The following is a 22,955-nucleotide window of genomic DNA, read 5'->3' on the forward strand; positions in this document are numbered from 1 at the left end:
TTATGCCTGCTGACAAAAACAGCTTCATATTTTTGGTCCAGGAAAACTCAAGTCTGGGTGCACTTCAATGAGCTGTTGTTAGTATTCTAACCTGAAAGAGGGTTTCTAGATCATCATTACCGAAAAACATAAACGTCTGAAAATGATAGAGATACTTCAAATGCTTCATCACAATTAGACTTCCAGTTAACTACAATTTAACAACACGTGGCACTGCCATACATCTGGCACAAATTTAAACCAAAAAGTATGACTGAGTTGTACATAAGGTCTGCTTATTTTTGTCATGCCTGATTATGATAAAGTATTAACATTATGCGACAATCTTTGACTAGCATATGTTAACTGACTCACAGGCGAAACCCAATGTAACCTTAACTAACACAGCACTCACTATTTAAGTCACACGATCCTTATCGTCCATTTAGAGTTAGTTAACATTAGAACAAGCGATTGTAGTTTCCAAAGCTAAACGAGCCGACCTTGTTAAAATAAATCAACTGGTCGCCGTGACAACACTGAAAAGAGCAAACGCGTCAGTGTTGCCACTCACGCTAATAATTTGCACATAGTAACACCGCAGTTTGACTAAAAGAGAAAATTAATTCAGGTTTAATCAATCAAATATCCAAAGTGCTGGGGGAAGTACCTGCGCACGAACCGAATGCTTACATATTGGGTTATAAAGGCAAAAGCTCGCTAGCTAAGTTTGTAGCTAAGTTGTCACTTAGTATTGCGTCACATTTAGACTACCATTTCAAAGGTAAGGCTAAATAAACACCACAGAAAAATAGCCTTCCCACCACCCCGCTGCTTACCTTCACATAGAGTCACTATAAGTATAATCCAGGGCTTCTCTGAACATGTTATGGACTTATAAATCCATACCATGTACAGTTCGCCTGCATTGCTGCCATCTTGTCCTAGACGACAGGAAGGGAGAGCTCGCTCTCGGTAACGCCACCATCTCCCACATTTTAAACACTAAATAACTCTTGCATATGAGCTTCCAGAAACACCACACCGAACCCACGTCGTAGCTACACAATTCAAACGCGTCTCCGTCTTCTTTGGGCAGCGTTGCCCATCTCTGTAAAGGGTGTCCGTTACCCTGTCTAGACGCACCGTTCCGCGGGCCTGCCAGCCTCTAACATGTCTCTTTTCTCTAGGAACTGGAAGCGAATGTTTGCGAACTGACGGCATTGGCCAGTCCAGATTAAATGATTACAGAGCAGGTGCAAAGATGGGGGATTCACTGGTTCGTTTCTGGGAAGTCGGTTAGACAGAAAACAGTACACTACAATGGGGAGCTTTTTTTCATAAAAAGAAATAAGGTTTACTGAAAATTACTGACAACATACACGATAAAGACAAAGGTGTTGCGAAGGATGAGAGGAACAAAAGAATGAACACAGAGATGTAGCTTACATTTGAAGTATAATAAAACACAGGTAAAGTGTTAATGCAATACTACAGTCCCTTTCGGGTTCTGCCAGGATGAGATGGATTTATAGCTAACATCAATGAATGTGAAATACAATTTGCAACTTTTGTTTTACATATATTCAGAATAATAACAATAAAGTTTGAATTGTTAATGTGATTGCTTCATGATTTATTCCTCTAGTAAAGTGTTAGCTGCATACTTTCTATAGCCTAGTAAAGTTAGAAGAAAATAATAAAAATAGAATATGAAAATGTACAATCCAAAAGCAGCAGCTTCCTCTTTTTAGCCATCCTTCTATCATGTGTTCTAAAAATAAGCTAGCTAGTACTTACTCTAGGCTTCACATTGACACAACCCCCAATGCCCCAGATAGAAGGTATTTGCTTAACCGATTGTCCTAGCACATCTTTATTCCACTCCTGACTTTTCCCCCCTTTTTTTTAGTTCTTTATTTATACTGCTCACCTGATCTGCTGTGAAAAGGCCACCAATAACAGTTTTTATTTTCTAATTCTGATCCTGGAAGAGATATGAAATCTAGATCAATATGATGAAAGGTAGGACTAGTGATTCCAAAAACATGCTGACCAGCCTTCTAAGGAAATCCAAGCTGAAATCTACTGCTCAGACAGTCAGGAGGCACCCAGCTGGCAAAAAAGCTGCCCATAAGCCCCTGGTGTCTGAGTCGACCAGCTATAATGTAATCCACCAAAAGGCATTTGTCTTTGTCAGTCCTCATCTGTCCTCACCCGAGTTACACACAACAAATCACAGAGCCTGCCCGGTCAGCTGGAAAACAGGTGTGAACACCTCTTGTCTAACTTGGTTTATCTTGGGTAAACACAGCTGGAATGATAATGGAGGTAATCAGAAGAACCCACATGTGCAGAAGGCCCCGTATAAATTCCTTTAGCACTGAAGACCGAACACGGCGTTGCTGTTGCTGAAATAGTTTGTATGGACGAAAAAAGAAGAAGAAAAAAAGACAGCTGTCTACTCGTGAACTGGCTCCGTGGTCTTTTGCTTTGGTCTGCTTGGATTTTGCCAGACGGTTATATGAAAGTGCGCGCTCTCGATGGTTATCGTTTGTCTCCCCCTATTGGCCAGTGAGGTGGCCAGCAGTCTGCAGCACAAAACAAGCTTTGTTTTACTGATTGACATATTTTCTGCAATTTCAGTAAACAACGAATTTAAAAAAAAAAATTATTTATCTATTTTTATCTACACAAAAAGGATTAATAAGCCTAGGGTTTAAGGTACAAGTCAGTATTTGTACAGTGACTGACTACTAGAGGCCGCCTGTAGGTCAAAATTGCAACACGGGTTTGCAGTCGCATAGGAATCACCTGAGTGTACGTGCTTGGCATACATTAGCAGATGCACATCACAGTAAAACATAATTTACCAGGCACATTTAGAATTTCATGGTATTTTATTTAAAAAAAAAAGAATAAACTTGAAAAAATGCAAATAGACTGTAGTTTTAATCGTGTAAACCATCTTTCTTACACAATATAGTGTACAGAACATACAATGTAACTTTAGATGAACTGCACTCAGAGGATGCAGGGCAAAGGGCACACTGTCAAACTCGCTTTCGTAGAGATCGGCGCTTTATTTTGAAGGTCTCGCGCCGGAACTGTTATTGTTGTTGCCACTGGCGGAGCGGAAAACGAGTTTCACGCCATTTTAAGACATCGGCGAGCCGTTGAGCGGCTAGTCGCTTGATGGCAATGTGATCGTCTTCTTTGAAGCTATGCCGATTACGAACTGTTTTTAAAAACGTGTCATCGCGTTATTCTTTGAGTGTTCACACAATTGATAAAGACATTTCTAACCTAGGTTACTCTTCCAGCCATGTCGACGGAGGCAACGGCCGAACAGGTAGCTACACGCAGCGGGTCAAGCTAACCCGTGCTAAAAAGAATGCATGATTTACACCGTGTTATTTTGGATAATGTTAGAAAGTTGACAAAGCGGTAGCATTTGCTTATGTTTCGACTTATTCTACGTCGATTTTAGCTAGTACTAGTAGCAGATATGTATTTTGTTTGGGTTACGACTGAAAGCTGCAAGTTTAGCCCGCCGTTCGCCATATTGGATATAAGCGTTTGTAGTAAAGTCGCTACTTTACGCTTGTTGTTAAACCAATTGAGTTTATTTAAACACTTTATAATCTACTAATACACATTAACCGAATGTGGTCTTAGTCGCGCCATGTAAAAGGAGTTAGCTTGCCAGCTAATTGGACACCGTTCTGTATTTGTAATGTGAATTACCACCCAAATACTCGTAAATTTCTCTACCTTTCACTGCAGTGTGGTTGCCAGTTATTCTATTATTGACTACAATTGAGTACTAAACCTACTTATGTATGTTCTAAGCCTCAGGATGGGCCTGCCTTAGCACTTGGCCCTTAGATTAGTTGTTCCCCAGCACTATTCAGAGGCATAACTATGTTGTCCCTGTGCCTTTGTGCTGTCTTGCAGGCAGCAGCAGAATATATCCCTGAGAAGGTGAAGAAGGCAGAGAAGAAGTTGGAAGAAAATCCATATGACCTTGACGCATGGAGCATTCTGATTCGAGAAGCACAGGTTTAGTGACACAGAGTTGTATTCCTGGGGTTAAGGAAACTGGGGGATAAGGGTGGGTGGGCTCGGGTTACAAAATGTTAGAATACAAAGCAGCCATAAAATCTTTTCCTCCCATGACTGGTTTTTGATATGTTAAATAGTATGAGGTGTCAATGCATTTTCCTTCTTTAGAACCAACCCATAGACAAAGCAAGGAAGACATATGAGCGACTTGTCTCACAGTTCCCAAGTTCTGGCAGATTCTGGAAGCTATACATTGAAGCTGAGGTTAAGACTTTTCTTTTGTTTTTAATTTTATTTAGTGTGCATGGCTGGGATTTTTGTTTTTTCCTCACATGATCAACAATGTGATTTTCACACGACCAAAATGTCTTACTTTAATGACCAATAAAGTCGCAACTCTTATTTTGGATCGCTGAGCCTGCCTACTTCAGCTGGAACTATTGGTCCTAAATTTAGTAGTTTTCATTACAAGATTGCCATCAACAGTCACGATTAATGAGTGATTGAAAACTGAAGGACATGGATTGAACATGCGTGAAGAATGATGTGAAACACTTTATTTCCCAGGCTCTTGCTTGACTTCTTAAGAGTTGTGCCTTTTTAAAGATTCAAACAAGGGGGGAATTAGTTCTAACAGTATCTTTTCCACAAAATTCTTCTTATGTTCCCAGGATTTTAAAGTACACATTTTCTGCGCCATATTTTTAATGGGGTAAAGTGCATTTGTTGCATGTTTGGTCTGCAACAGTATTAAAACTATTTTAATAGTATTGGAGTGCATTAGCCTTTTATTCACTTGTTGTGTCAATTTATTGCCTCCTGTGTCATTTCTTTTGGGTAACTGTATAAAAACATTTTAACTGTGTGGCCCTTTCTTTCTCCCCACTCCTCCTGAAGACAAGTGACCCTATTGCCTCAATGCCATCAACAGGCTTCGCTGCTACTGATAGAATGACTTTTTATTCCCCCCTCCCCAAACAAATAATTTTTGCTAACCCAATAAAATAACCTTGATGCCCTTCACCTTTGCAGAAGATGACTGCAACTGATTTTAAACCAATACTTTCCAAACGTTACACAGGAAGTTGCACCAAACCATCAGACTTTAGTTTCCAGTTAAAAGGCCACTCCTGCCTTCTGGAGACTTGCTACTTTTGTGCAGTGCACCGAATGTGGGTTTATTTGAGGTTATAGTGGCTGTAGTTGGCTGGTTGAGGGGGTTTCTTCCCTGTGTGAGGTTACATCACCCCCATGTGTCCACCCCTGGTCTTCACACACTGAAATACAGGGAGAGATGTGCAGCTACCTTTTCCAAACAGACTAGTCTTTTCAAAAACGACCAGTAGCAATTTCCTTTATTTGCATCAGTAATGCATAACTGTTAAAGTCCACACTTTTTAGTCCCTCTAAAAGTATCAACAGCAAGCTATTAGAGTTGTCTACTGTTACTGTTATTATTGGGCTATTGCTTGGTAATCTGCAGCAGACAAGCCAGAGGGTTAAAATAAAACAGTTGCATCTACACATCACTGGTGCCCTTTTGTTTTTTTGTTGTTTGTCTGGAAGCTTGACTCGTAAACAAAATATTTTAATTTAAAGTCACTTTGTTTAAAAAAAAAACAAAAAAAAAAAACTTGAACATATGTGGTTTTTGACTTTAGATGTTTGCTTAGGATCCATTTTTTTTAAAGCAGGAAAGTAATTATAAATCTTAAACGAATAAGAGATACACCATCTACTGTCAGCTTTAAACAAAGCTGTGGACCTACAGAAGACATGGCTGTAGACTGAATTTTTTTTTTTTTCCTATACATAATATTAGCATTTACAATAAAATGCAAAGCAAATAAAATGTAAAGAGTACTGACATTACAAAATTTTGCGTTTCAAGTTAAGCTTTTACTGTGTGTAGTTTAGAGGTCAGCTGGTAGCAACAGAAGAAGGCAGGGAAGCACTGTAAGCAAGTGTCAGATTTGTTATATGGATAAGCATACTTGACTAATAAAGCTGATTTTTGAATCTGATCTTATACAATACTTTTAAAGGTGGTTTTTTTTGTAAAGGGCAAATAGATTTTTTTATTTTTTTTTTAACCCCCACATTGTTTAGTCCTCTTTCCCCACCAAACACAGTTAATTCCAAAATCCCAAACCCAGTTTTTATTCTGGCATATTTGCATTGAGCTTTCTGTTAGCTGAAATAGCAGTCAAATAACTAAAACAGACAAAGGTTTTTTCCCCCAGCAACACAAGGCCTTTGTATACTATCGTAGTTTGATGTATGTGTTAGTAATATATGTATTTTTTTTTATTTTTTTTTTATGTTAGTGTAGAAAGAAAGTCTGTCTGGTAAGTATGTGGGGGATGATCTCAACTTTAAAAAAAATTAAAGAGTTAAGTAGTCGGAAATCCTCATAGTGTTCTTCACTTAAAGTTGATGCAAAATTCTTTCCACTGTTCTGTGTGTTAGGCACATTTTCTAAAGGCCTCGTTTGCTCTGTGCAGATCATAGCATGTCTTCTTCATAACTCACCACTTTTGAAGACCTAGTTTTAGAGACCACAGCTCAGTTGGGTTGAGGCAGCACACTGATCAAAATACAAAGTTGTGTCTGATTAATATAGGCACTGTATAGTGAGACTAACCAGCTGTTTTTAACTGTTAGACTGAGGTTTATCTATATTTTGTACCCTTACTAAAATATTTTACATGCAGTTTGTAAGAAGAGCTTAATGGGGCTAACCTACTTTGGGCTTCCTTCAGGGTGCATTAACTTTACTTGATTGTTTGAGTTAAACAGTATGAGCAGCCTGTGCTTTGATGGATAAAAATGTTTTGAGAGGGAACAACAGGGAAAAGTGTGCCTACGTTTGTTAAGTTCGTGTCTTGTTTTCTCTCAGAGTGGATCCTCCTGTATAACCTTTATGACAATGGGAACTAAATGCAGTTGAGCTACTGTGTATTCACATATGAATTGCAGATTTGCGCTACCTTAACAGCTGTGTTGAAAGATGGCAGCCAGTACTGTATTCATTTGTTGGATGGTGGACCTCAAACATTGGAAACTTAGAAAATCCGCACTCATGCATTAGGACCGTTTTGATTGCATTTCTCAGAAACTAGGTCACCCCAAGGAAAGTTCAGTGTAGTTATCTTCAACAAATAGTGAAGAAGTTGCATTTTATTTTTTTAAATAGAAATTATGGGGCTTTACTACTCTTCTGCCTTGAAGGGCTTTCTCTACTTTAAGCTGTTTGTATAATTATATTCATGTTTTTCTTGTGAGCTTTCCATTTTTTTCAGTTAAAGTAAGCTGATAGTAAGCTCTAAAGCATTAACAAAAAGGTGTGTTGCAGCATGTCATCTCAAGTAGAATTTTGTGCTTGAAGTGATTATGCAACCTAGTGCGAAAAGGGATGTGGCATGTTAGATATCAGGAGCTTTTCTGCAACCACCTAGGCAGATACATCCAAACAAAACATCACTGCAGTGTAATTTGTGCACATTATGTAACTTCTCTGTTCCAGTATTACACAAAAACAGGATTTGCATCAGCTCTAGTAAAAGATTTTGTGACAAGGCTACCTGTGATTGTCTCACACTTAACCCTTTCAGCAAGTAACCCAACCAAATACACTACATTTTAGAAAGCTTAGACATTCTAGTATTAAATCTTATGCCATTTCTATTCCTATGTCAAAGCTTGCTTAAATAACTCAAGCTTTACTTTAATGGCCAGCTTAATAATTTTGTAAAGAGTTTATGATCTTAGGTTCCACTGCCTTGGTACATCATTTTTTTAAATCAACAAAGTACAGTGTTTGGTGATAAAGGTTTTTTAACTTGAATATTTCATCAAAATCTGATGTGATATAAGTGTCCCCTAGATTTTTATTGTGTTTTTTTGAGCAGCATTTACATTCGAAGAAAAGTTTTGTGGCATGCAAAAGTTGCAGCACACCTTTGCAACTTTTCCTTATATTCTAAAGAGTATTTAACAGTATTTATTTATCTTCATATTTTTCAGAGTTCAGTTTTACTCGGTGACGCCCAGTAACAGAGGTTTTGAAGAGTTCAAAGATTTACATGTCACTGTATTCTTCCTCTTTTATTATTAAAGGTTTACTGGTGCTTTATGTCTGGGTTTGTTGTTCTTTTTTTTAAAGAGTAGGAAGTGTAGGTTATTTCTTAAGCACCTTAAGACATTTCCTAATGACTGAAAAGAAATTGAAAATTGAGTTCCACCGTTAATTAATTGTAGTTGACCTTGAAACTTTTTTTGCTATGTTAATATTATTCTTTTAGGTCTAAAATTGCGTGCAGTTACATTGGGCCTTACAGCCACAGGAACGTTGCAGTCTTAGTATTTTTGTTTAATAAGTCGCACAAAAACAAGTAGTTTAGAATTTGGTCTACATTTCTGTGTAAATATTAACATTAATCTGTAAACTGTCTAAGCTGCAGTGTCAGGACATTGTTAATAATTTCATGACATCTCTGACATTTTACATATTTAAGCGTCCTTAAGTACAGTTCATGTTATAGCAGTGACCCGTGCTTTGTCAGTGTAGCCATGCAAAGTATTGTTTTTGTCACCATAAGCCTAATTCATCGCACCCCCCAAACATTTTTCACATGTTTATTATTGCACTATGGATAAAATGGATGTGCTTACAATTTTCTACAGTGCTTATGCCACAGAAATAACAGCCTTACCTCTACATACTAATGGATCAAGCACACCTGAGGCTTTGAGCTATGTGGAAAAAGGCCTTTTTGTTTTTTTCTCTGAATGCTGGATTTCTCAGCCTGAAGTCCAATTTCAGTATTTTTCCTGGGTAATGTGGTGCAACTACAGTGAAAATAAACCCCTTTCTAAAAGTAGTTTGTCATTCTTGTGTGAATTTCACTTTGTTGATCTTTGAGGTCGTGTGTGTGCGTGCGTTTGTGAATGCTTGTTACATTTGCATGAATGCATGTTTCCGATAAGCCATAAAAGTACAGGAAAATTAACATTGCATTACACTCTTATTTTCAGATCAAGGCTAAAAACTATGACAAGGTAGAAAAGGTAAGTGTCCGCCTCACTCGTGAAATCTGAAAGTGAAATTTTAAAATCTGGGAAGGGTGGTATGACTGTTCTTAAATACACTATTTAAGTATTGTTTCTGATTTCAAAGGGAATGTGCATACAGACCATTATAGTACCCATTAAAAGGCACCTGGAAATGGTGATTAAATAGAAAATGTTAATTTAATAAATCAGTAATAAGTCTTTGAAATGTTAGAAGTGGATTATTCGCTTTTTTGAACTCAATTGATGACACTGGGGTTTTTTTCTCACTAGGTTTCCACACTAGCAATGTGTCTTTACATGTCTTTAACCTTTTCAACATTTATCCCACTTATAAATATTAAATAAAGGCAATAAATTGATATACATGAAATACATTGTAGGTCAAAGATTTGAACATGAACAAATCTGGTATTCTGGGTTTCATGCAGTTAAATGTAGCAATCCTGCTACATTGTTAACAGATGATCTGCATCCAAAGTCAAATAGTTAAGAGAAAGTGTTGTGACTGTATATGACATATAAAAGTGTGTTTCTATCTGCTTTGTTGTCTAACATCTTCTGGCCCCTGTAGTTGTTTCAGAGATGCCTAATGAAAGTGTTGCACATCGACCTGTGGAAATGCTACCTGTCATATGTTCGAGAGACCAAAGGAAAGCTTCCCAGCTACAAGTAAGATGACAAGCTGCATTGTTTTACTGTGCATTTATTTACTGCCATACAATTTTACACCATCTTCTTCTTGCCATCAGAGAGAAGATGGCCCAGGCTTATGACTTTGCCCTGGATAAAATTGGCATGGAAATTATGTCATATCAGGTATGCAAATCTGAACAATGTATTTGTACTGATGGTGTGAGTATTTTTTAAACTACTATTGCATAATAGCTATCCGTTACTCTTTCAGATCTGGGTGGACTACATCAATTTCCTCAAGGGAGTGTAAGTGCTTTTTGTTTCATGACCTTACTGTTAATCAGCTCTCTTAGCATCTCTTTAATGTTGAAATTTTTTGTTTTATTAGTGAGGCTGTGGGTTCATATGCAGAGAACCAGCGAATCACCGCAGTACGGCGGGTGTACCAGAGAGGCTGCGTGAACCCTATGATCAACATTGAACAGCTCTGGAGAGATTATAGCAAATATGAAGAGGCGGGTGATCCACCTTTTTCTGCTCTTAAATGGAGTTTTTGGTTTTTCAACATGAGTACCGAGTGACTGGTAGACTGACTTGTCTGTCTCACAAACAGGGTATCAATGTACATTTGGCCAAAAAGATGATTGAGGATCGAAGTAGAGACTACATGAATGCCAGGAGAGTAGCTAAGGTGAGATATTGCACAGTGTCCCAAGTATGCACAGGCCTACGTGCAGTCCTTTGTCCTGTGTACTCTCTTTGTAAAAACTAATACAGATTTCTGTATTGTTTCCATATTTCAGGAGTATGAGACAGTGATGAAAGGGCTGGACAGGAATGCACCATCAGTACCACCTCAGAACTCCCCTCAGGAAGCGCAGCAGGTGGAAATGTGGAAGAAGTATATTCAGTGGGAAAAAAGCAACCCACTGCGCACAGAAGACCAGACCCTCATTACAAAGAGAGGTAACTGCTTGTGGCCAACCTGTAATGTTGGTAAATCATATTCTGTGTTTGTGTCGGGAGTAATTCCAGTTATTACGCTGATATGTAATTTTTTTAGTACTTTTTGAACTGTAGTCAGTGGGTAATGCATGACATGTGGGATTGAAGCCACTAGAGGGCGCGAATTAACGCTTTTCTCCATGTGCATTCTTGAGATGTGCTGAAGAAGAGCCAATATTTTAGTCACTAACTCTTATTTTTTGTGGTGCAGTGATGTTTGCCTATGAACAGTGCCTGCTGGTCCTGGGCCACCATCCTGACATATGGTATGAGGCAGCACAGTACCTGGAGCAGTCCAGCAAACTTTTGGCAGAGAAAGGGGTGAGAAATGAACCCTATCATTGTGAAATTTTATGTAAATTTTTGTTTAAAAGCTCTTAAGTATTTTTCAAATAAAGCCAAACTTCAGCTCAAACAGTCCCATAAGTCTGTATTTCTTCCCCTACCCCTCAGGACATGAATAACTCAAAGCTGTTCAGCGATGAGGCAGCTAACATCTATGAACGTGCCATCGGGACTCTTCTAAAAAAGAACATGCTTCTGTACTTTGCTTTTGCTGACTATGAGGAGGTGAGGCTCCATTTACGAATTCTGCACACTCTGTAACCCAGACCGAAAGAGGCACGCGGGCTTATCGGCACATTTCCTTTTCTGCTGTCTTAGAGTCGCATGAAGTACGAAAAGGTCCACAGCATCTATAATAAGTTGTTGGCGATTGAAGACATCGACCCCACACTGGTCTACATCCAGTACATGAAGTTTGCCAGGAGAGCTGAGGGCATCAAATCAGGTCGCACCATCTTTAAAAAAGCCAGAGAAGATCCACGTACACGCCACCACGTGTACGTCACCGCAGCGCTCATGGAATACTACTGCAGCAAGGTAAGAACATGTGATCGAATGTGTAGTATATGAACTGTGTGTTTTTCATACATACACGTCTAAGGGCTTTTTTGTTGTTGTTTTTTTGTTAAAAGGATAAATCAGTGGCCTTTAAAATTTTTGAGCTTGGTTTGAAGAAGTATGGTGACATTCCAGAGTACATACTTGCATACATCGATTACCTCTCACACCTCAATGGTACGTAACAAGTTCTGTGGGTCACTTTTGATATCAAAGAAATAGTAATGTCTTAGTTTCTTCCTTTGTAATGTAAAAATGTCTCCTGTTATTGTAAATAATCAGGTTATTTTTGGCTTTCAGAGGATAACAACACCAGGGTTTTGTTTGAACGTGTCCTCACCTCAGGAAGCTTATCACCAGAAAAATCGGGGTAATGTCAAATACTGAATTGAATTGTATGCGCGTATGTTTATGACATAACAATCGATATTCATGTTTATTAACTGTGACGTGTGTTTTGTTCCTCAGTGAGATCTGGGCCCGGTTCCTTGCCTTCGAGAGCAACATAGGAGACCTAGCCAGTATTCTGAAAGTTGAGCGCAGGCGTTTCATGGCCTTTAAGGATGAATACGAGGGCAAAGAAACGGCCTTACTCGTAGATAGATACAAGTTTATGGACCTCTATCCCTGCTCCACCAGTGAACTCAAGGCCCTTGGATACAAGGTGTGTGTTTTCCCATTTGGCATCACAGTATCTGTTCCTGCAAAAATAAGCAGGTTCTAGCTTTTCTGCTGACATGAACTGATTCTTAATTTGTATCTGCGTGTTGTTTGTAGGATGTGTCACGTGCCAAACTGGCAGCACTTCTCCCAGAGACTGTGGTGGCACCCTCTGTACCTGCTTTAAAGGACGAAGTTGACCGTAAACCTGAGTACCCCAAACCAGACACAAATCAGATGATCCCCTTCCAGCCACGTCACCTTGCACGTACGTAGTCCTCAAATCCAGTAAACCTACAAGTGCATCTTTCCACTGCTCTCTCTGCTGCATAAAGCATGAAAGGATTCATCTTTGACGTAGCTTCTCGTGTTTCTCCCTGCAGCTCCAGGTTTACACCCTGTCCCTGGTGGAGTTTTCCCAGTCCCCCCAGCTGCTGTCATCCTAATGAAGCTGCTCCCTCCGCCTACGTGCTTCACTGTTAGTAGCAGCAGCTTAACACTTATCAAGCTCATATTTACTGGCAATGAATAAAAGATGTTAGGAACAGCTTTTTTTCCCCTCTCCTTGCTGCTTGGATTCAAAAGAGCGTGTGATTGTTTGTTGCTGCAGGGTCCCTTTGTTCAAGTGGATGAGCTCATGGAAACTTTCAGGAGATGCACACTTCCTGAGAGTAAGTCTGCATTTATGTTGAATCCATACAACTATTTTTAGTCACATTAGAAGAAACGCTGTGGTGATGGATGCTGTAGTGACAGAGCAGCAGGTCTACGCTGCCTAACTGTTTGTTAACAGGTTGTTGTACTTTTCATTTGACCTGCTTTTGTTTCATTACCCCTGCTCTTTGTAGCTGTTGATGCTGCTGTAGAGCTGATCACTGGTAGACAGCCTGATGTAGGAGGGGAGGGCAACGGATCCATGGAGAACCACACTATTGCCAAGTCACTCAAGAGGCCTAACGCAGACTCAGACGAGGAGGATGATAAAGGAGCGATTGCTCCTCCCATACACGACATCTACCGCGCACGCCAACAGAAGAGGATTCGATAAAATAAAGAATGTAATCTTAACCGCTGGTCCTATAGGATAAATGTACATGTCCAGAATGACAGATTATACATCATCTTGGTACAGAAGAGAAGCGTACACACAAACCTACAGAAAGTCTCCGCACCTGAGTGTTTTCGTGGCTTTTGTTTTGTCAGCAGTTCTTATTTTTAAAGACTGACCATTATACTGTACAAAATTTTTAATTCAGCCTTTGATTTTGGCACACCTCCCAGTTTTGGCCATGTTTGATGAGGAATTGCAAAGTGGAAGCAAGCTCCTTTTTTTTTCTTTCTTTTTTTTTTTAGATAACTGGAGGAAACAATTTCTTTCAATAAAAGTGAGAAAGAAGTAACCCGACTGTGCTTTTTTTTATGACTTTGAAACTGAAGTAATGCTTCATTATGACAATTACCAGCAGGGGGGGCACAATATAAAATTTTACAATTTTTGTGGAAGATTCAATGTTTTGTCCTTAAGTTTAATAATTAAAGCCTTAAACAAAATTCTGGTTGGCAGCATTTTGCTGTCACTACCAAGCAGATCTTCATTTCATGACAAAATCAAAAACACTGCACATAAGCAAACATTTTTAATATCAACCAGCTGCTTGTTTTCAAATGGTGCTCAGAAGGTATTTTTCTCTCTAGCACAGCTTTGTATGCTCTTTAGCAGCATACAGTCTGCCCAGTCAATAAGACACAAATTCTTACAGAAGCAAAAACACAATGCATATGATGCACATAACACATATAAAGTAAAGTAGTTGTCAGTCTTCTCTTACAGCTTTTAGTAGTTTCAAATTATTACAGATATTTTAGGAGTTTTGTGATTTAGTGTTCTAGGACTCGGTAACCATTCACTTTCTTATTTAACAAACAGGATAAACTGTTTCACATTTCCTCTTAAACTCAGCTGAAAGCAGCGTTAGATTTCAGTACTGTCAGTCAAGTAATAAAACATGAATGCAACGGTTTGTTTTAACACAAAAATAATTTGTTAAAGTAAACTTAACAACTGGAACACTGATGGGTTTTTCAGCATTCTGGTGGCAAATTATTCATGTTTGTTTTTTTCAGCTAAACACATTTTGTGTGGAATCTACAAATTTTAGATCCTTCTTAATTTTATATACTGTTCCATAGAAATATGGAAGCAATTTCCTTGTCTCGTGCAGAGGGTTTTATTGAACCTTACTTAAAAGGCATTGAAGCTGCCACTAAAATGGAGCTAAGGTTTTCAGTTACAAAAGAAAAAAAGCACAAACATCTGTTTTGTTGATGTGATGCGACAAACAAAAACCCAGAGGGTCGATTCTCATGAATGCGTCTTATTGTTTACTACAGTTCAACATCAGACTTTCAAATTTCCAGTTTCAAATTTCCGTTTGAGGGTTACTCACACATAGCCATACTGTACATCACATTGAGAACATTTTTACTGGTAACACTGTTTCTATTGCACAAACACAAGGAACATTTACATCTTAAAAAAAAAATAAAAATCTGGCAAGCAGATTTGCCCTTTTCTAGCTACAAAACATCAAGCCATCAAGATGGTTTGCAGTGAGAAAAGGGGGGAAAAAAATCACTAAAGAACACTCGGTTCATTTTGTCTTTCTCGGAAAGTAACAGTTTCATTTAAAACTTCATGTTAGTGTCCTGCACCAAAAGAAAATGTCAAGTTCCTTAAATAATTAAGATTATTAAGATTCACATTTGTGTTCAGTAGTCTACATAAAATCCACTCGCTGACATGGACGTTTTCACATCATCTGGATTGCATTGGCTTTTTTGTTCTTTACCTTATAGTATATGGTCTTTTTAAATTAATAAATATTATTGTAACAACATGTTGATAGTGGACAATTTATTTCCAAAGTACTGAACGAATATCTCCGGATGACCTTTATAAAACTGTCCAAGCATCCGTCTCTTTTCTTTATCAGAGAGCGTAGGGCTCTCGTGGACTGTCCGCAATAAAGACACGAGCTCCTCTTTAGTGGTTTTTCGTGCGTTTTGTGAATACACCTCAGTGCTTACTCTTGTTGAGTACGCTGATCCTGGAGTAAAGAGAGACAGAAAACCAAAAATTAATTCCTCTTTATGCCCCCAGTTAACAGAAATAGCAGTTAAATATCTGAATGTACGCAATGATGACTGTGGGGGGTAAAAATCTGCAAACCTGTCAACATATCTGGATCCTTCCCTTTCACAATATTCGTTATTCTGTCACTAACCATCTTGTGCAGTGAGACAGGAATCTGGTGGGAGAGACAGCAAAAATATTATAACTTCTCCTACAAACAAATATGCTGTTACTTGTTTGTAGCGACTGTAAAGGACATAAGATAACATCCCTCCTACAACACTGGACACACACTAGCAAAGAGACAAACTGGAAACACTCACTTTGAACAGATCGCAGTGGTTATCCATCATGAACAGAACCATCAAGTCCACCTTTCCTTTGGAGAGTCTTCTGCTGTAGATAATGGCACGTGAGAAAGACCTTTTCACCGCCATTCTGTTCTCAATCTAGGAGAATTATCTAGGGTTAGTAAAAAGCCAGCAAAGATGTACAGACTTCCACAAGACACACCCTTAGCGCTGACCTCTTTGTGCAGTTTGACCTCCTCCGGTTTGGCTGCAACAGACATGAATCTCAGGAGCCGACGCAGCTCCTCCCTGCTGCGAGAGTCCTGCAGCTTCAGGCTCAGCTGGAGCGCTTCCACAGCTTGCTCTCGCTTCCCGTTCACTGTTGATAAAGCACAAAAGTTGCATTAAAAAGGCAGGGATGCAGTTACATAAACCTAAGATCTGATTCACATCCATCACTGTAAACTTGTATCTATACAAAAGAGCTGACAGAGCCTTCTCATACCGAGTAGTTCGGAAATGCCGGAGTGGATATCGAAAATGTGGTTGCTAAGCAGAGGTGGCTGTTGTGTGTGTCCGTAGTGCTTAGTCAGGACTTGATACAGTAGTCTTTTACACCGGATCAGGTCATCTCCACAGGCAGCCAGACCTCGACTGATCTCCACCACCAGTTCATCAGGCAGAAACTCCAGACAGTCCACTGCTCCTGACATCCACTCATCAGCCCTGAAGAGAGGAAAGTATTATGATTTAATATTTATATGTACATTTGAAATTTTGCCTTTATTATTAGAATTAATAAACAAACTTCAAGACAGTCTGTAGTCAAACTGAAGGTTTGCAGTTTTGTGGTGTGCATATAACTACTACATGTAAATGCAGGGACACAGTTCTACACAGTTCCAATGAATAACCATTATTACAATGACTCTTATCTCTACACCACCACATAATTTTACTACCAAATAAAAAAAGCAGTGCTCAATTGGTGAGCGCTTTTCTTTAAGTTAAAGAGCAGGACAAGTGCAAATAGACATGCTGTGCCATTTTATACACATTGTACGTCTGCAGAGCAGCAGAAAATGAGTATCAGCAGACCAGCTAATCTGGTGAGGCGTGGCGTGAAGGTCTTAAAGTCTAACAAAGGTCACCAGAAACACTCATGTGAATTGATCAACGTTTAGAAAACGAAGAAGAAGAAGAAATGAGTGGACTTACTGAGCCTCACTGAAGGCCTTCAGAACCTCTCTGTCTAGGTAGCTTGATGTATACAACAGGTCCGGGTCGCTGTCCATGCCATGTAGGGCACGCCTCGATGTCTCCTTACCCTCTAACAAGCTCTCCAACAGGGGGAGCTCTATTAACTGCAACAGTCTGAACACTGCCTGCTGGTGCCACACTTCATCTACAACTGTGAAAACACCATATAAGTCACAAATACACAGTGTAGAATGCTGAGTCATATGCAGCGTGAAAACACAGTGCCTGTTTTATGTCAAGCTCATCAAAGACAGAAAGCAACTTACGCTCTTGCGAGAGGCCGAGGTTGATCATCTGAGGGGTAATCGTCGAGCTGAGGTTGAGGTTTCCCAGCACGTCCTCAAGTGATTTGTCTGTTGTTTGTGCTTCTTTCCTGCAGAGTTGCGTAATCGCAGCAATCAGTCAAAATAGAGGAGGCAAAATAAACAGACATATTACAGGAACAGAAGTGGCATCAGTAAACAAATGTTTTATGCAGTATGTCTGATTCAATCACAGTTTGCTGCTGTTTTGATTGTGCATATTTCATTTTAAAAATGCTTATTTTGCAAATAAGCATTTTGCAAAAACGAGCTATTTCTGACTGAAATTAAATAGGACAAACAGGATTTCCATTAAACAAAAGCCACTTTTTTCCCTGTTTGTTTAAATTATACCTATTAAGACTGACTTAACCCATGCTGCAAATAACAAAAGCCTTGTTCAAACACTAAAACAGCATATGGTTCCTTTGAATCTTTCATCTCTCATTACAGCCATCAGACCTGCTGTCTGCCCATGTCTGTCCCTCCCACAACAACATCAGATTTTAAAGAGATCAAAAGAGTGTAAACACAAAGTGCTGAGGCCATGTGTTAGCCCCGTATGCTTAACGCATTCTGCCAAACTTTGCTATCCTAACAGCCTGTGTAAAACTCTGAATTCTCCAGCATCAAGGTAAAGGAAATTTTAAAGTTTCAAGCCGAGGTAGATGAGATGTTTGGTGCCATTATTTGAGTGTAGTTAAAGCCAAAAAGAAGAAGAAGTTTGAAATTTGATCGAAATCCTTACAGTTTACGAATGTCTGCAAGTGTTTTATGTGAGCAAGTCTTTATATTAATTTAATCTCATGTTTGTTTTTATGCATTAGTGCTGCGTCGCTCTTGGCCAGATATCCCATGTAAAAGAGATCCTTGATCTCAGTGATTTAACTGGTTAAATAAAGCTTAAATAAATGAAACAATAAAATAAAATGAAAGTGTACAATTTTGTGTTTCAAAGGTGAGTCACAATTGGGAGGTCGCCCAAGAAATAGTGTTGTACATGTTATAAAACAGGTCTCACATATTAACATAACAGGTTAATTGCTGATGGTGGTAACTTGATCTGTACTAGCCTGCAAATCATTCCACCTGTTTTCTGTTTTTGCGCTCAGCTTTATTTTCAGTATGCAGACAATCACGCCATTATGGATCTGTGGCTGTGGCTCAGGAGGTAGAGCGGGTTGGCTACTGACAGAGAGCCTAACCATCAAGGTTAGGGTCTGACATGTCAAAGTATCCTTGGCCAGGATACTGAAGTTGCTCCCAATACATCGATCAAAGTGTGAGTGTGTGACTGTTATGTCAAAACTGCTTAGGGATAGATCAAGGTGCTTGTATGAATATATGTGAATGAGGCTTGCAGTAGCAAAGCGCTTTGAGTGCTCAAATAAGAGTAGAAAAGCACTATGTTAGTACCATTCCAGTCCAAACCCTCAATTCGAAAACAAATCAAATGTTTGGGAGATAAAACAGTATGATTTATATCTACCTAATCATTATTTATAAAATATTAGATTTGGGGAAAAGCACTAGCTGAAAATTATCAACTGAAATTGAAAATGTGTGAAATCAATGCATGACTGAATGTTCTGACTCTAAAACCTTTTGTTCATGCCAAACCAGTTTTTAGAAATCTTACCATCTGAAGCTAAACTGGATTTAACCACTACCTTAAAGGAATGAGAGCTAAGCAAATCACAGATTACATCTGAAATAGTTACTTTATGTCTGTACCTTTCCCGTAGAGGACTATAGCCCTTCGTGTTTCTTTCCATGCTCGGTGAGTCATAGCCGCTCTCAATGGTATTAGTGGAAAGAGAATTGGTGCCAGTCAGCGTAGATGACGAGTTAGTTTCTGGACTCAGGAACCTGTATAAACTGAAACTGCTGTCCTCAAATGTAGTTTTCTTCTTTTCCTTCCCAAATACTTTAATTCCCACGGGCTCAAATACCCTCGAGTCCATGAGCGCCTGACAAAGTTTGACAGCTTTATAGCGGGGTACTGCTTCATCTCCAAAAAAACGGTTGAGGGTGATGTGTGCCAGCACCACATCCACTGCCTCTGAACCCAAGAAACAGTCATGGTAAGACTTCAGGTTGTGACGCCGACGTTTGACTTCCACGCGAGTATGCAGATTTGAAATGATGCTGGTCCAGATGTAGGTGGCTCGGAAAGGCTTCCCAGCCATGCCTCGTTCTGATGGAAGGATCAAGAGAAAGTGTTAGAAAGCTGTGAGTAATGATTAATGATGATATTGTGAGTTTGTGCATTTTGTCAACAAGTCTTCTTTCCTGTTCTGTGTTTGATTGTTGGGTCTTTCCTTTTTTGTCTTTGGAAAGAAAAACAAAAAAAACAAAATAAAACTGTGTCATCCACCACAAGCCAGACTGGTGAAAGAAAGCAGAGCTAGCCTCGGTGAGATGTTGGTGTGGCTTATATCTCACAACAGGAAACATTTAAAGCCTGCTGAGCAAATGTTAGGAGTGAATCGGAGAGAGGCTCGCTGAGGCCAGCTGCCATAAATCAGGAACTGACAGCAACAGCCAGACTCCATGTTATGATAGCAGAACATGACAAAAATGATTACTGACCTATCTGTAAAACTTGAATGTGAAAAGCACTTGGGAACAATACAGCGGCAAGCAGATGTTCTCCCACTCTTTTCAAAGATACAACAGCTCATTGAGAACACAGGAAAGTGTGTGCTCGCTAATCTCGGTGATCTGTTGCCTAATGACATACATCTACGTCAAACCACTTCTCCCTCTGGGAGAGAAGAAACTGTCCTCAGTGCAGATTTACATATCGGGAAAGAACAACTGGGGCTGCAGCTGTTCAAGGAAGAACACCTTGCAAAGGTTTGTATGCACAATAGGAACATAACAGGGCGATGAGGCACTGATTTGAAATGTTTATTTCATTACTTTAAGACACTGAGAAAAGATCTAAATCCATACTATGGACATGGCAGTCAAAAATAAATATAAACTCCCAATGAAAGACAAAAAAATCTTAAAGATTTGCCATGCTTTTTGTTCAACATAATTAACAAAAGGAAAGAGCTGCATTATCACGATGAAATCCTTGATTTAGGAGTTGCAGCAAGACCATCTGGAGAATCCCTTCAGGGGTCCCTGGATTAGCGGGATTACCACAGTAAATTCGGATTTGAACAATTTCTATTAATGCTTGTTAAAAAGAAAAGAAAAAAAAGTGGGAGGTCAAATATGGGTCAAAGCAATCATGGGAACAGGCTGTGCTCTGTCACCTCTTGTTGCTTGCGCCAGGTTGAGATTTGAGCCCTGTTTGCATAGTTGACCCCAGTCACCTTCCCTATGACTATTGTCCTCTCTGTATAATAATACTACTAATAATAATAATAATAATGATAATAACAATAATAATAATATAAAAAGGGAGAATGCAAGGAATGTCAGGTCTGCATTTCAGCTCAGGATAATAGTGCACTTCTGTTTGTACACATCAGTGGCGGTAAATAATCGCACAGGGAGCATTCAGCACTGGGATCATTCCCTCGTGAGAATGCTGGCTCATACAGTTTTTCCTACTGCAGTAAAGGGGAAAGATTTAGATTCTTTTTTGTTTTAACAAGAAAGAGGACCAATGCTTAAAAAGAGGCCTTAAACAGCAGGTTCTTAATAGCCTGTGGCAGATTCCTTCATTCGTCCAACATGTTGTGACTAGTAAGATTAACTGATCAAGCTTCAGGGCACAACATGAACACGCTATGGCTGAACGCCGTTTGGCTTTTTGGCCCCCATGGATTCGAATCCACATCGTAGACGCTGGCCCACGTCCACACAAACTACCCTCTTCTACCCGCTGTTTTTAACATAAACACTGCCCCACCTGCTGCTACACTGACCAAATGTCAAAGTGTCCCAAAAAAGTTGCGACCTATCAGTTATTAACTCATTCTCTGAAGAGTTAACAGAGCATAAAAAATAGGCTGGAATTTATGAAGGTCGTCCTCCTTTTAAAAGCATACTTTCTGTAAAGATTAACCGTGGTTTGTCATTTGTCACAACGATTCGACTTCACTGAATCAAGCTTTCTGATTTCTTTCTCTTTCCTGCTCCAGACGCACGGCGTGCGTAAAATCCATGAAATCTACATTAAATTGGGATTAAAAGACACATGTCGATAACGCAGATTAGAAACCTAAATAAGCAAACTCCTCAGATTGCAACAATATATTTACCACACGCACACAAAAAGTAACATCTAGCTTGGTCAAGTACGTGGAGTGGTTAAATCGATCTTACCTGGTGTTCGATGAACGAAAACTTCCTCCAGTGACTGTAAAGAAAGCCATTCAGACCATGTCCCTGGTCTTCAATACACACCGTGACGCTCGCAACTAAACTACAGTCAACCCCGAAACTGTCTCCTCCCATCCCGATACATTATTCATGACCCAATCACCGCCCTCCCAGCGTGATAACGAGGCTCTCACTGTTTCCCTGAAGTTTAAATAGGCGCATTAAATACCTTATTTTGGATTTTACATTTTTTTACGCTTATCTCCACCAACTGAAAGTCTAAATAAAAGGCAAGCGATTACTACCATTGTTACCATCAAATAAGGTTTCACTATCGGCGTTAGCTTTAATTATTTTATCATAGATTTGGTCATTATAATAGGATGCAGTGTGATCTGCAAAGGAGCTTTTAAAAGTCACCGACTGGTGCTATCTGGAGTTACAGTAAATGCCTTTCATTTTCAAGTAATGCTCCAACATCCAGGAAGCTTTCACATAACCTTTTACAGACTAGGTCACACCCTAAAAGCCTACAGTGGAAGTAAATCTGGTCTGATAAAGACCTGCAGATATAGCTGTTCCCAGGAAGATGGGAGACGAGATTTTAAACATTTTTTTCAGGATAAAGTTCTAATTTAAGAATAAGGACATTGTGGGAGAGAGAGAGAAAACAACCTTTCCCATGTACTGCTAAAACAGTAGACACCACAAGTTGGACTGTAGGGACCTCAAGTGTCAAAAGCAAACCTGGCCTATTCCACCTAGTTTGGGGTCATGTGAACACCGTACTGCTGAATATACCGAGGTTAAATATCTCAAAAACAAACACTTACACACCCAAGAGCAAACACATATGAGCTGTAGCAGGAAGAGGTTTTATGAACTCAGAAAATACACTCTAACCTGATGCATTTTTTCTTTTCTAGACAAAATGTCAATCATTTGCAGGAAAGGAGACTGAAAGGCAGAGAGCTATTATTATCATCACAAGAGACAAGTATGGTGCAACAAGTGAGGTATGCAACCGAGGGAAACTGGTTCGATCAGTGCCCTCTGGGCTCTACGTATCTTTTATTTTGAAATACGCTGCTATTCACCAGCAGGTATGTGCCCACAATAGATCCTACATTTCTTCTAATCAAGCGCAGGTAGATAGATGTGGTTTGAACCCCCTATTCATACATCCACCTGAGCTGCTTCTGAGCAAGGCCAGTCTTACTGATTTACACATGCATTTTGACTTTCTTGTTTACATTCACATTCAGTGTTTTACAGGCTTGACAAGTCTCTGCCTCAGCTTTTGTTATATCCGGGGTTTTTTTTGCGTGTCTTGTGTCTTTGTGACAAAATACCCATGACGCTTTG

At 39.4% G+C, this 22,955-nt stretch overlaps 3 protein-coding genes across 4 annotated transcripts in view; 1 reads left to right on the forward strand and 2 right to left on the reverse strand.

Annotated features, from left to right (window-relative positions):
- The window catches only part of hipk3b (homeodomain interacting protein kinase 3b), a 41,295-nt gene extending 40,142 nt beyond the window's left edge, over positions 1 to 1,153 (reverse strand). For both annotated transcript variants that reach the window (XM_031756945.2, XM_031756944.2), the window contains exon 1: positions 819 to 1,153. In XM_031756945.2, the coding sequence (XP_031612805.1) occupies positions 819 to 891 (73 nt within the window). In that variant the 5' untranslated portion in view covers positions 892 to 1,153. The remainder of the gene's footprint in view (positions 1 to 818) is intronic.
- A 1,938-nt stretch (positions 1,154 to 3,091) lies between these two features.
- On the forward strand, positions 3,092 to 13,721 carry cstf3 (cleavage stimulation factor, 3' pre-RNA, subunit 3). The gene is made up of 20 exons (XM_031756928.2): positions 3,092 to 3,331; positions 3,937 to 4,041; positions 4,213 to 4,308; positions 9,082 to 9,114; positions 9,692 to 9,789; positions 9,870 to 9,936; positions 10,025 to 10,059; positions 10,142 to 10,268; positions 10,367 to 10,444; positions 10,557 to 10,719; positions 10,970 to 11,079; positions 11,212 to 11,328; positions 11,422 to 11,640; positions 11,736 to 11,838; positions 11,962 to 12,031; positions 12,130 to 12,325; positions 12,439 to 12,589; positions 12,705 to 12,799; positions 12,932 to 12,992; positions 13,170 to 13,721. The coding sequence occupies exons 1-20, from the start codon at positions 3,305 to 3,307 to the stop codon at positions 13,367 to 13,369; spliced, it is 2,151 nt and encodes a 716-aa protein (XP_031612788.1). The 5' UTR covers positions 3,092 to 3,304; the 3' UTR covers positions 13,370 to 13,721.
- Positions 13,722 to 13,943: 222 nt separating this feature from the next.
- Positions 13,944 to 21,762, reverse strand: depdc7a (DEP domain containing 7, paralog a). The gene is made up of 9 exons (XM_031756951.2): positions 21,594 to 21,762; positions 19,041 to 19,503; positions 17,271 to 17,377; positions 16,963 to 17,155; positions 16,250 to 16,470; positions 15,981 to 16,123; positions 15,778 to 15,903; positions 15,551 to 15,629; positions 13,944 to 15,428 (listed from the first exon to the last, which is right to left on the reverse strand). Exons 2-9 carry the CDS (start codon positions 19,493 to 19,495, stop codon positions 15,205 to 15,207), a joined length of 1,548 nt encoding a protein of 515 aa, XP_031612811.1. The 5' UTR covers positions 19,496 to 19,503; positions 21,594 to 21,762; the 3' UTR covers positions 13,944 to 15,204.
- Positions 21,763 to 22,955: the final 1,193 nt, after the last annotated feature.

Source organism: Oreochromis aureus, linkage group 1 (assembly GCF_013358895.1).
Source record: "Oreochromis aureus strain Israel breed Guangdong linkage group 1, ZZ_aureus, whole genome shotgun sequence".
Lineage (NCBI taxonomy): Eukaryota > Metazoa > Chordata > Actinopteri > Cichliformes > Cichlidae > Oreochromis > Oreochromis aureus.